The sequence below is a fragment of the Medicago sativa genome, chromosome 1 (assembly GCF_051527215.1).
Source record: "Medicago sativa cultivar Bolivia chromosome 1, Bolivia_mono, whole genome shotgun sequence".
In the NCBI taxonomy this organism is placed as follows: domain Eukaryota; kingdom Viridiplantae; phylum Streptophyta; class Magnoliopsida; order Fabales; family Fabaceae; genus Medicago; species Medicago sativa.
In genome coordinates this window covers 27854512-27869387 of record NC_140749.1, presented here as the reverse complement: position 1 = coordinate 27869387, position 14876 = coordinate 27854512, and the positions used below count along the sequence as shown (strand labels likewise).

Below are 14876 nucleotides of genomic sequence, written 5' to 3'. Positions count from 1 at the left end.
TTTTAAAATTATTTTCTTAAAAACTTAATTTTCGATTGATTCAAAGAAACCCAATTTAGTGTGGAATCCTAGGAAAGATTCAATAGCATCATCAAAAAGGGTTCTTAGAATATATCATTTCTAATCATCAAATTGAATCAATTTTGTGTTTTTTATCATTTACTTGTTAGCATTTCACTTTTACTTAAAACAAGTTTTAACAAGTTAAGTGTTTATCCAAATAAGTTATTATCAAATTTTAGCTTATCTTCAATAACTTTAATTTAAATGATTTTCTCTATAATTTAATTTGATTTATTCATTTAGTCTTCACTAGTTCAATAATTCGTGTTTTTGAGTTGATCTTCATTAACTACCAATTTCTCATTTCGTGTTCGAATAAGCATAATTCAAAATAATCACCGTTCTGCTATAAACTCTTTTAAAAAACTTAAAATAATTTTGGTATCTATTCACCCCTCTAGATAATTTGAGTCATTGTCTAACGATCCAACAATGAGGTAAAAACATATAATAAATAATTTTGACTATAATCGATGGTGATTTATCTAGACAATAATGCTATTTATAGAACTCAATGACACCAACTAATTAAGTAACTAATTCCTAACCAACTTCTTACGAACTAACACCATAGAAATACCCACGAGGTAAAATCCGATAAATAATTATTTTAACTGAAAAAAAATGATGAGTTATGTACACTTATATGACTATTTATAGAATTTAGTTACATCAACTAATTTAGTAACTAATTCTTAACCAGTATCTTAAGAACTAGCACCATAGGAATACTCATGAGGTAAAATCTAATAAAGAATCATTTTAATTGATAAAAGATGGTAAATAATGTACACTTATAATGTTGTTTATGGAATTCAATTACATCAACTAATTGAGTAACTAATTCTTAACCATATTATTATTAACTAGCACCAACAATGATTTTTCCTTTGGGTCCGTTTGATTTGGGATAGATGGAGAGGATAGGAGGTAATCTTTTTAAAAAAATGTGTTTTTGTTCAATTTTTAAGAGGGAAGGGGAGTCAAATCCCTCCTATGTCCTATCACCAATTTTTGCTTCCCCTAAATTGAGGTTTTCGGAGGGGAGAGATTGGTTAATACAATTTTAATTACATTGACATGATTATTCTCACATTTATTTTAAAAAGCCAAAATTATCCTTATAAAAAAAATTAAGATATGTGTTTTCTTGGTTCAACGTACTGCTTTGTTGCCAGCATTTTTTTGTTGTTATCCTCTTTTCCAATTTTTTGTTACGTATTCTTTTTTGTTTTTCTTTTTAAAAAAAATGTATTCTTTTTTATGATGATTCTTTTTTGAAGAAGCCAAAATGAAACTATGTTCCAGACAAAATTAGGCCAAAGTTTATATAATTATGATAACCGAAAAACACAAAAAACAAAAAGAAACAAAAAAAGTCTTCTAAACGATAACCAGAAAACACAAGAAAACAAAAAGAAACATGAAAAGCATTCTAAGCAACTTCTCTCAAACACATAAGTAGATTAAGCCTCCAAAGATGATAGTCAAAAACGAGCGTAGCATATTTCGATTTCAACCACCAAAAATATTGAAGCTTAATTTTATCAAGTCAATGTTGCTGATTTTTCTGCTTTTGTTGAAATAGTTGAATGTTTATTTCTTTCCAAATGACCCAAACATAAGAGACCCATAATAGATACAAAGTTGATTTATAATTCTTTGAAACTCCTCGTAAATGAACAAACTAGAGAAATTGATCCGAAAGGCACGCCAAATGGACAATGCCAAAACTTATACATTATGAAACCAAAGACCAAATTGTGCCAAAAAAGTCACATCTCAGAAACAAATTATCCACGCCCTCGTAACTACCACAACCTTCTTTAGTTGAGGAAGGGGGTCAGAAACAAATTATGAAACATAAGGACATGTAATTGTGTAATCACCGCTTACAATATACTTTTTATACGAATTTAAATGCAATAACCATATGTCTTCCATACTGGCCTGCAAAACAACAAAATTTAACAAAGCACAAAACTCTCCCACTTGATCTTCCTCTTAGGAAAATAGCCTACATTGTCAATGCCACGCCACTCCCCATCATAACAACTCATTTCGGCCACCGTTAACATTTTGTTCTCAGCCAACTCCAACAACTTTTTAAACCTATCCTTCAAAGTGCCTCCCTCTAAACATGGATCCCACCAAAATAGAGTGGATGACCCATCACTGACAAAACACCCAATGTTATCCTTAAACCCACTCCTAACCTCCATACAATCACCATCACGAGTGCTAGTAAGATTTTTCCACCAAACTAATCATGTTTTCCCTCCACCGTCAATCTGACCCCCTTCCTCTCCATAAAGAATCATCAACACCCCATATCATTACCTCCCACATTCCTCCTTCAACGCTGCAAAAGATTTACCAAGTAATGCCACATTAAACTTCCTTATTCTCCTAACCCCAACCCGCCATTTTCGTTATTCAGACAAATTGTTTCCCAGTTGATTCAAGATATTTTTCTAAAATCCTCACTCCCACCACAAAAAACAATTGTTCTTAATATATTTGTTTTATAATTTTCCGTTGTAAATTGACGGGTTATAAAGATAAAACAAGTTTGCTATCAATAATTTTCTTAAAAAAAATAAAATTATATTGTACTAGGTTACTTTGGAAGTGCTCTAATATTTATGAATACCTAATGTTTTGTTAGAAATTTTGTGTTTGATTATTTATGGAGTTTTCGGCTATTGAGTTTTCAAGTTTAGTTTTTTATAAAGTGAATGATCTTAAAATCATGAGATTGTTTTAATATTAAAGGGATAAAAAAGTAATTTAGTTTTAAAATTTCTTTCCTCCTATTATGAATCAAACATTATGAATTAAACAACTCCTCGCTTTTGAACCTACCATATATTTTATTTATATATCTTTCTCCCATTCCCTTCTTTCTCTCTCCTTCGTTGAACAAAACAGACCTTTAAAAAACATTTAAATTAGGAAGTCACACCATTGAAATGGGATTTCTTCTAAAATTTATATATTTTAGTGTTTAATCAAATGAATACGGTATATTGGAAATTGGAATTGGGGAAAAAAAGGAGTCAGATCATTTCATGATAAATCTATGATCCTCAAACCTTTGCCTTGCCCTTGTAAAAGGTACATATAAAATTTGCAACCTATAAACTAAGAGATGACATATATACTTTATATGTATCATGTCACTAGCTCTAACTATAACAAAATAAAATGATTCTATAGATATATCATTAATTTTCTAACTGACAAGTCGTTTTCTTAAGCAGTATCAAATGTTTCCATTAAATGGTATCTATGAATCTGGCACTATACAAATGCAGTAGATCATGTATCTAGCAAATGGAAAATTCGCAAGAAAATGGCATGTGTATTAATGTACACAAAAAGATATTTTAACTTATAGGAAATGTATGAGTGCATAACTAGTAGAAACATAGTGTGTGTTTTGTGTGTGTGCATCTGTGAGAGAGGATAGGGTCCCCCCCTCTCTTGGTACTCAACCCAAAAGTTATTAATGTTCTTGCAGTATACTTATAAAACACTCCCTACCTTGTCTGAAAAATGCATGGTATATTGTTGGCGTGACAATATTCAATTTGCACCAGAAGGGACCACTTTCCACTTTACAATTTGTTTTTCATTTCAATAATACGACTTCAATGACTTCTAGGTTCCAAAAAGAATTCTACCACTATTTCATCGGTTGTTATTGGTGGAGTCTTTAGAGTGCCGAGAGCAATAACAAACTAATAATCACTTACGAACAAGAGATAGAACACCACATCTTCGGTTAAAACCTTGATAACGTGCTTTGAGGACAATGAAATTACTAAAAAAATAACTCAAATGCTTCTTCAATTGAACTATCTTGATTTCTAATTTTTTTTTTTCCAGGTAAAATTCTCTATTCTCAAACTTTACTGGGTAAAATTTGAAAAGTGATCCAATCTTTAAAATTTTAAAAGATATGATGGACAAAATATGTAAAATAGGACTACTTTGCAAAGTTTTAGGGACCAATTTTCAAAATATGAAAATTTGTTTTTCATTTCAAAAATATGCCCTGAATGACTTCTTTGTTCCATAAAGAATTCAACCATTATTTCATCGGGTATTATTGAGGAAATTTGGAGAATGACGAAGGCAATAGCAAACTAATGATCAAGGAGAAAAAATAGATAGAATACTAATCTCTTCAGTTTTTTTTTTTTGAACAAATCAAAATGGAATATATTGCAAAAAAGTAGAGTGAATCACCCCGCACAAGGTGTGCTAAAGTGATGAGACACCCAAAGTATGTTACAAACCAGAGGCACCTAACAAGAATGCCACCACCAAAAAAAGAAAAAATAGGCTAATTACATGACACCCATACAAAGGAGTGGGTATCTCCACCAATCATGAAAACCAAACGCAATAGGGACTGAATGCGAAGAAAGCCACAAAAAGGAAGTTTGCTTCACTTTATCAACAATACTGAAAGGATCAAGAACCGCATTTTTGAAGACGCAGTTGTTTCTTTCCTTCCAAATTGCCCAGCTACAAGCCAACCAAATGACCTTAAGATAATAATGAGTACATTGCGGTAAACCTGCCAATTGAATAAAATGAACATAATGATCTGTGACTGATCCAGGCATAACATAATGGACACCAATCCATTGATAAACCAAAACCCAAACACTACCAAAAAAGTCACAACCCCTGAAAAGATGATCCGTCGATTCAACAGATCCACAACCACTAGTACAAACATTGTCAATAGATTGAAGGACTTGTCGACGCACTAAATTCAAACGAGTTGGGATTCTATCTTGAAGTAAACGCCAAGCAAACAACGAGACTTTAGCAGGGACTTGTTTATGCCAAACATCATAAACAACTCCAACAGGACTATGTGCCTCTGAAGTGGTTAGGAACCGATAAGCTCCACTAACTGAATAGCCATGGTTCGGCTCAAGTTGCCACCTCCAACGATCCTGAATATTATCCTGCAAAACCACATTAGATAACAAAGCAGCACACTCTCTCACACTATCCTCCTCCCACGCCAATAAACAACGCCTCCACACCCTCCCACCACCATCCCCCACCCGCCCCTCTCTCACCATCTCCTCCACCGAACACTCTTTATGAACTGCCAAATCAAACAGCCTACTGAACTGAAGTTTTAAAGGAACTCCACCCAACCAGTTGTCCGTCCAAAAAAGAGTATCTCGCCCATTACCTACCACTCGCCTTATGTTGTTATCGAATCAACCAACACCACCCGCCCCACTCCCTTCTCTCACTTTACAAATCGACCTCCACCACCTAGAATCAAACCGGCCTCCTTCCTTAATACGACCCCCCACTTCCCCATACCGAGCCTTTAGAACCCGATACCACAACCCATCCTTATCAACCAACAACCTCCAGCACCACTTTCCTAATAAAGACAAGTTAAAATCTCTTATCCTCCGAACCCCCAAACCACCTTTATTCATATGCAAACAAATAGAATTCCAATTTATCCAAGCAATTTTATTAGAGACCTCACACCCACCCAAAAAAAAAATTTAAACAAAGATTCGATAGAGGAGATAATACCTGTAGGAGCCTTGAAAAAGGAAAGAAAGTAAACCGGAAGAGAGGACATGAGAGATTTCAGAAGAACCAGTCGACCACCGAAAGATAAAAACTTATGATTCCAAGCCGCCAATCTAGAAGATATACTGTGAAGAACAGGTTTCCAAAAACTCAATTTTGAAGCATCTCCACCAATAGGTAATCCCAAGTAAACAAAAGGAATCATGCCAGTCTTACAACTCAAAACAGAAGCAGCCTCTGATAACCAAGATGAAGGAATATTAACTCCTGTCAACAAACTTTTATTATAATTTACTTTCAGCCCAGACACCTCCTCAAAAAGAAACAAAACAGCCCGGATAGTACGCACATTCGACCAACTTTTTTCACCAAGAATAAGAGTATCATCAGCAAATTGTAAATGAGACAAACTAACCTCCCTGTGGGGTCCCACACCATACGCATCATAAATATTATTTGACATCGAAGCCTTCATCAAAACATCAAAGCCTTCTTCCGCCAATAAGAATAAAAAAGGTGAAAGGGGATCCCCTTGCCGAAAACCCCTTTGAATAGGGAACTCTTCAGTCGGGCACCCGTTTACAAGGACCGCCGCTTTAGCCGTTCCAACACACTCCATTATCCATTTCCTCCAAAGTGTTGGAAAATTCATTTGAACCATCACCGCATTTAAATAATTATGATCAATGGAATCGTAAGCCTTTTCGAAATCCACCTTAAACAATAATAGCTCCTTGTTTAACCGTTTTGCCTCATCAACTACCTCATTCACAATAAGAATACCATCGAGAATCTGTTTCCCACGAACAAAGGCAGACTGTGCATCTGACACCACAAAGTCCAAAACAGAGCGAAGCCTGTTAGCAAGAACCTTTTCCAACACCTTATACATGCAACCAACCAGAGAAATAGGACGAAAATCTGCTAGCCGTTGAGGACTAACAACCTTCGGAATCAAAGCAATAAACGTCGAGTTAACACCCTTCGTTAATTTCCCATTCCTATGGAACTCTACCAAAAATCTCATGAAATCATCTTTCAGCTCAATCCAAAAATCCTTAATAAAGCCAACATTAATGCCATCAGGTCCGGGACTTTTAAAACTGTCACAGTCCCAAACCGCCTGTTTAACCTCTTCTAGAGTGAAAGGTCGAACCAAAATACCTGCCTGAGCATGAGTCAATTTGCGAAAATTCAGCCCCTGGATTCCTGGCCGCACAATATCAGAAACTCTATAATGATTTGCAAAGTGATTAAACACAGCTGATCGAATATGTTGAACACCCTCCACAAGAACACCATCCACTTGAATCAAATGTAAAGAATTCATACGTTGCCTTTTTGACATCATAGAATGGAAAATTTTTGAATTAGCATCACCTTCCTTGATCCAATTCATCCTCGCCTTCTGCCAATTCATACTAGTATGCACTCGAGACAAAGAATGCAAAGTAACTGACAACTCGCGAATCTCCAACAGTTCCTCCTCAAGCAACTCGGTCTCCTCCCCTTTAGAGTCTAGAGAAGAAATTCTATTTTTTACATCCACAATCTTGCCTTCAATATTCTTAGTATGCCTTTGGTGCCACTCCTTTAGACAAACTTTGATCATTTTAAGTTTCATTTTCAGCACATGTCCGCCCCATCCCTCCAGCCTAAAGGTATTTAATTTTTCACGAACAAAATCAGCGTAACCAGCATAATCCGCCCAACACTTCATCAGCCGCAACGGTCGAGGACCCCAATTTTCCTCATCAATAAATAAAACCAACGGAACATGATCGGACAGCCCACGCTGAAGGGCAACCTGAATACAATTTGGCCAAGATTCACACCATTTAGCAGATACCAAAAATCTATCCAACCTGCTCATCGAAACCCCATCTCCACGATACCAAGTAAACAGTCTACCACAAAGTGGCAAATCTTTCAAGAAGCTATCGTCAATCAAATTATTAAAGTTGTCAGCATCCACATGTCTAAAAAGCAAGTTTCTACCTCTTCTTTCCTCCGGCGTTCTAACAGAATTAAAGTCCCCACATACACAGACATTCGCATCGCCACAACCAATAATAAAATGATGCAAACTCAGCCAAAGATCTTGCTTCGCAGATAAATCACAGGGTGCATAAACATTTACTAAAACAAATGTGTGGCCAGATAAACGATCCCTTCCTTTAATAACTAGGACATGTCTGAAACTAATAGTGCACCAAACCTCCACCATCGACGTATCCCACATAATTAACAAACCTCCAGAAGCACCGACAGAAGCTTGATAAGAATACCCACAACCATCACTACCCCACAAAGATTTAATAATAAATGCATCAACCAAATTCAGTTTTGTTTCTTGCAAACACACCACAAAAGGCCGCCTATCACAAATAAGACGACGCACTTCTTCTCGCTTCTCACCACCACCCAACCCCCGAACATTATAAGAAATAATTTTCATCTCCACCACTCTCCACCCCCAACCAGCCCCTTCTCCACCTCAACCTACTCTCCTTCATTACCCTCCCCACCGTCCCCCACAACAGCCCCTTGCAACACACTCCCCGACGCCCTCAACTCCCTTCTACCCTCCCTCGTCATCAAGTTAAAAGATTTATTAACACCACCCTCAAAACACACACCCAAAGTCTTGCCTATCCCCCTCGCATCAGCTGCCACATCCTCCTTTTTATCATGCAAAACAACCCAGTGCTCCAACTCTTTATTAACCGACGCGTTAGACAAAATAGGAGAAGAAGATGAAGATTTAACCAAGTCTTTTGACACTGTAGACCTGATTCGTTTCTTTCTTTGTTGTTTCTTTAAAACCTTCAGAATTTCCTTCCTTTCTATCGACGGTAAACGAGCTATTTTTTTATAAACCCAGCTATATGCTTAAGAGAAACAGCAGCCTTAAGCTTCTTTTTTGACTTGCCAGATGCTTTAGAAAGCGAAGCATTGGCCTGCCCCTGCTGAACCGAGCTAGCAGCAACATAACCGGGACCAAGATGGGTGTCCCGATCCTTAACCAAGTTCATGTTCTCAAGCACAGGCTGTTTGTTAAAAGCCACCGAATTCTGAACCTGTTTCACAGACCCAGCCTCACGTGCATTCAACAATTTAGTTTCCACATCAAACAGCTTTTCCTCGTGGCCATCAGTATCATTCCTCCAAGCAACATTTAAATCATTCACCAAGTCATCCATGTTACCATTATCCTCCTCCTCAACAACATGTTCCTTCTCATTTAATGCTTCCGAAGTTGAGTCCCTCTCCTCTTCCACCAAAAATGCATCTTCACCAAGATTGCACCCCCACTCCTCAACAATTTTAATCACATGATTTGTACCATCAATAACAACATCAGCTGAAGAATTAATAACTTCCAAAAAAGATGTAGAAATAAGGACACGTGCAAAATCTAACCGTGCCCGATCCACCGTACAATCATCTGATCGGATAAATCTACCCCAGTCTGACACACATAAATTAAAAAATGCTTCGTTCCAAGCTTGCGGAGGAGTCCCATAAATCCTTAACCAGGCACCTCGTTCATAAGTATCTTCTTTGGACCATTGATGCACCTCCGAGAATAGCATACCAAAAAAATGTATTGCATCATTAAATACTTTCCAAATGTCCTCACCATTCGAACAACGTAGCAAAACCCTATCACTTCCCATTGGAATCACCTCAAAATTCACAAAACCTGCGTCGACGACCCTTTGTTGTAAAGATAACGAAGATTCTCCCGACACCACCCTAGCCACCACTCCACCATTTGCCCACATTCGATCCTCCGGCTTTGAAATATATGACAGCATGCCCGCATGAACAGCACCACTATCCACATCCTTCTTCACCACCGGTTCCCACACAAGGTCACCTCCCTTTATCTCTTTCCCTTTCCTCACTACATCATTCTCCCTCGTGACCCCTTCCACCATTCTAACCTTCTCCTTCTTCCCCACCACTCCCTCATCCTCACCCTTCTTTTCATTTTTTTTATTTTTCGACTTATTTTTTTTCTCCTTCTGCTCTACATTTACATCCACCGTACCAACCTTCACAATTTTTTCTCCCTAACAACCTAACTCCTCTACCACCGTCTTTCCCATCCGAACGTTCTTAATCCCTACACCATGTGTAATAACCACAGGCCTAACCTCCTCAACCCTCCCTACCTCACGGCCTCCACTTCTCTCCACCTTAACATCCGCATCAAACTGTGCGAACCTGTCGAACCTTGCTACCCTCGCCCAAACACGATAATCACCAATCCATATATTGTTCAAAGCCTGTCCTAATTTGTCTCTATTTTTAACATTTGAATATCTGACAAACCCATAGACCTGGCCTCGAGCATTAAGGTGTCTAGCAACATAAATATCAGACAGAATTCCACATACCTCGAAGAATTGGCGTAGCCTGAACAAAGGCATATAATCTGGAATGTTGGCAAAATAAAACGATACCTTTGCACCAATACCACTGTCGTCCTTGTCAGAAGAAACAACCCCGTAGTAACGATCTTCATGCTCAGCAAAATGAACGTCGCGCTTTGCTGATGGAGCTGTCTGACGTCCAGAATCATAAGGAATGGCTGTACGTTCAGTCTTGTACGTTGCATGATGATCCTCCCAAACCCTAGCTTCCCGATTGGAATACCTATTATCTTTTCCGCCATACTGCATACCGTAACCCCTGCCCTGATCCCTTCAGTTAAAATCTTAATAATGTGTTTGGATGAGGTTTTTAAAATTATAGAAAAATTAAAAGTTTTTTGTTTAGTTAAATAATAAAATTCTTTATTCTTGAACTTTACTAGGCTATTTTTTAAAAATATAAAAAATTTGGATTAAAATTATAAAATAAAATGAAAAGCGATCCAAAATGAGAATTTTAAAAGATATGGGTAAAGTTTGAAATTTCAAAAGTTGAGGGACAAAATATAATAGAGACAAATTTGCAAAGTTTTAGGAACCAATTTGTAAAATTTGAAATATAAACAGACACTAGTGTGTATGTTTTTCAAACATAAGGAAGAAATTTCAAATCTTAATTTTGAAGAGGTATTTGAAATTTCCTAAATTTACCTTTGATAAAATGCTTCATAAAATTCCTTCATTTTAAAAATTCCTCAAATTTATCATCAAAACTATAAAATTTACATAGAGGAATTTGAACCATCCATTAAAATTACATCACCTCACAGAAAAAAATGCTCATCTAAGCACAATTCAAGACATTGGGTATATGAATCATCTCTCTCATATATCCAACATTTAACTAATTCATATATATGTGGGATTAACCACTCAAACTTGAAGTCAAAAATCTTCCCTCTCAAATGTGAATCCCTCACATCATAAACCTGCACCATTGTTACAACCAACATAACACACATCCTGACTACATCATCTAGAAATTTTTTGATATAATGATCCACTCCCGCTCCCCCGCCATGTCGAATCAAGACTCCCATACCACTTGTTGAGGGAGTATAAAAAAGCGTCGGAGCTTCAACAAACTAATGATCCACGACTAACAAGAGACCGGACACCAGGTAGGGGTGGGAATAGGCCAGGCTAGGCCAGTCTTTGAAAGGTCTGAACCTGGCCTACGAAAGAATTTACAAGCCTGAGCCTGGCATATGGCCTATCATAGGCCGTTTGTCTTGGTCTAGTCTGGCCTATTTAAAAGTCTGGACTGGTCTGAAAGCCTACTTCAAGGCCTACTTTACATTAAGGTCGTCAAATAGTTTATGTAACCTACTAAATAGGCTAAACAGGCCTTAAAGCCTACTTAAAAGCCTATTTCACTGCAAGCAAATTTTAACAACGTTAAAGCCTACTTAAAAGCTTATAACTACAAAACCTATTATGGGACTCATGGATAGAGAAAAAGGTGTTTTTATTTTTAATGTATGCAATTATTTCAATATAAAAATAACACTTTTTAATACATAAGTATTAATAGGCCGGCTTAATAGACTTTTCTAGAAATATAAGCCTGACCTATTTAACTAAACGGGCTTTTTAAAAAGCCTGAGCCTAGTCCTCTTTACTAAACAGGCCAAACCATAGCAGACCAGACCGTAGGCCCCTGCAGGCCAGCCTGGTCTATTCTCAACCCTAACACCAGAGTCGACCCAAAAAATTGTAAGGCCCAAGGCAACTGCCTCATTTGCCACCCCCTTAGGTCAGCTCTATCGAACACCACTTCTCCGCTAAAAACCTTGTGGCATTGGACATATGATCCGCTTCATTTTTATATCTAATATTTTGCTCATTCATGCTCTATGTGAAATTAATTCCCCACACTTATTGTCAAAAATAAAAATACTCATACTTGAATCCAATAGTTGTAATAACATATTAAGAGAGAAATGACTAAAAAAAATGAATGAAGCTTTGCTCCATTCTATCTAGTTGAGATATTAATTTCTACGGTTGCGCGTGAGATATACTAAATATTTTATACAAAAAAGGCAGACAAATTAACAAACATTTTGGCATGCTATTAGGTAGTGTGCGAGATAGTCGTGTAAGCTTTTGATAGGATATTTTAAATGTAATATTGATGTCTCTTTCTCCTTCTCGAGCCATAGAAGAGTGGGGATTGAATTATGCCTCAAAAATGAGTTTGAATTGTTTATTGGAGCAAAAACTATATGCTTCAGTACCTACTCAGTGTCAGAGTTGAAGCAGCTTATATGGCCTTTTGAAGGCTATTGAGTGGATTTGGAACAATAAACTATAATTTCTAGTTCTCAATCTCAAGACAACAATAAACTAAGGGCTATTGTTATGGGATTTAGATTCTCTCCATTGAAAATTCTCTTAAATTTTCTCTATTTTTAATCTTCACCATTGAAATACAACAACTACTTTTCTTTATCACTTTCTCTCTCATGTTTGATGGTTGAGATTCCACTTAAAAAACTGTTTGGAGCGTAGGAGACTATACTTTCTTTCTATTGTTTAGGCGGATATGCATAACGCTCGATCTTAGACTTTTTTAGGACACATGTTAGTATACAAAAGATAAAAAATTTGTATTGAAAATTGTGCCAAATTATTTCTCAAAAGTTTGAAAATTACAATTTTTCCAATGAACACTTGCTATTTGAAAAATCTTTAATGTGTCCTTCTCTGATGGCACATGATAGCATGACTAAAAAATACCTAGTATAACACAAGTAATAGTTTTTTTTTTTTTGCTAAAATATAAACGATATTCATTCATTTAAATTCAAAGTCGTTAAAAAAGATGAATATGCGAACAAACTCACAACATTCATGTTAATTGCATAAAACTGGATAGTACATATGCCTACAAACTATATTCAAGTCTCCGGAATACTCATCATGTCTCTGGAACACAAGTAATAGATATTTGAGTCTCTTAAATATTTGGTTAGAGGTTCCATATTTGGCGCAATAAAAGGAAATTTAGTTGTCCCCGTGAGCATAGCCCAGTTGGCAGGGACATGCATTATTATATGTAGGGGATGGGGTTCAAACCCCGGACACCCCACTTATTCACCTTGAAAAAAGGTGCATTTTAGCCACTAGACTACTTGACAAAAAAAAGGAAATTTAGTTTATGGAGTGAATATGTAGGGGAAACCAAAATTTACCAAAAAGGAAATTAAAAGAGAAGGGAGAAAAGTACAACTATATTTCTCACTGAGTTCTAGCTTTCTAACTACTATATATAACGTGGCCAGTCTACTTTCTTCTCAATCCAGACTCTAACAATTAAACAACCTTTTAAATCTCAGTACCATAATGAAGGAGCAGCATTAGTTCATATTATTTTATTATCATGGACCACTACCAAGTGAAGCTGCCAGCATGATCTCAACTTTTCTTCTTAATTTCTTAGGAAAAGATTAGATCATGTGGCCGTTTCACTTAGTTGTTGGTTGCATGAACAAATGTAAATTTTTTCGTAAGTTTTATGTTGAACCTAGCTAGTAGTGCTTCTCTGCTTGATGTTCATTATTTGGACATTGGAATTTTGGTTGCTCAATTGTGCAATCCGGAAAGAGGTGTAGGTATTGAGGAAAAGATTATGTCAACAATTTAGTTATTGGAGGAGTTGATTTTAATTAATTATAAACTTATAATCATGCAAGAATTACTACTAAAGACATTGTTAGGGACTCAGGCTGGTCCAACTCAATCATATATTCAAGGTCCAACAAAGGGAATGGATTTCCTTTTCTTGCTCTTCTGTTCTCTAATGTGTTTCAAATCTCACCTTTCAAATTTTTTTTCTCTCCCACTTTTCATATTAAAAATCCCTCCTATCTTTTCTTTTTATTCAAAAGGCTAAAGCTCATGTCATTGGAGAGAATATATCCCCATTTCAATAAGTGCATTTGTGAATTTTGATTGAGCAATCTTACTACTCCCAAGCTTAGGAATTGACCTAATGTTTTTCTTTATTTTTTGAGTATGGTATCTTTGCCTTGTCTTTATTTTTTCTTCTTTTTTCCATAGTGGTGTGGCCGTGTGGATTTGTATTCATGATTCTAGATGTTGATGTATTTTGAGAAACTTAAAAAAAAAATACCCATAAATTCCTTTTATTTTTTATTTATTATAAGCAACAAGTTTTATTAAAATAGTATAAAGATATTCAAACCGGTTACATCACAATTTTAAAATCAAATATTTAAATGAATACACTATATTAGATTACACCACTAATATAAAAAGAAAAATCAGATGATCTACCCCCAGTGCTTTGCTTGTAAAAGGGTATGGTGAGTATTTCAAATGTTTTTCATCAATCACCTCGCATCTTAAATTAATGCATTATATCCTATGTCGTCTCGTACTCTTTGGCACCATGTTTATCACAAAGTTAATCAAGTGACTCATTTTTTAAACATTGTTTAATTTGGTTTTGGAATTCTGCCAAGGCCGGTCCTAAGCCCGGGTAAAAGTAGAAGGTTGTGTTAGGCCACGACAACCAACGTAAAACTTCGTCAAATCTTTATGACATGCATCAAATTTAATTTGATTTCGGATTTTCTATCCTTACCGTCTTAGGAGGTTCACATATATTTCTTTTTTTATAAGTTTTTAATTTGTTTTCAGCATTTGACATGGTGTCTTTTAGGATGTACTTCACCTAACTCCACCATTTATATCACTGTTTTATGCGACATAGTGGAGAATGGTAGATATTCAGCATTCCCAGCTTGAATAAAAGAA

General features: G+C 36.1%; 1 protein-coding gene across 1 annotated transcript; it reads right to left on the bottom strand.

The window, feature by feature from the left end:
• Positions 1 to 8151: 8151 nt before the first annotated feature.
• LOC146953954 (uncharacterized) lies at positions 8152 to 9593 on the bottom strand. Its single transcript, XM_085743249.1, has 2 exons — positions 8530 to 9593; positions 8152 to 8440 (listed from the first exon to the last, which is right to left on the bottom strand). Exons 1-2 carry the CDS (start codon positions 9591 to 9593, stop codon positions 8152 to 8154), a joined length of 1353 nt encoding a protein of 450 aa, XP_085599375.1.
• Between the last annotated feature and the right edge of the window lie 5283 nt (positions 9594 to 14876).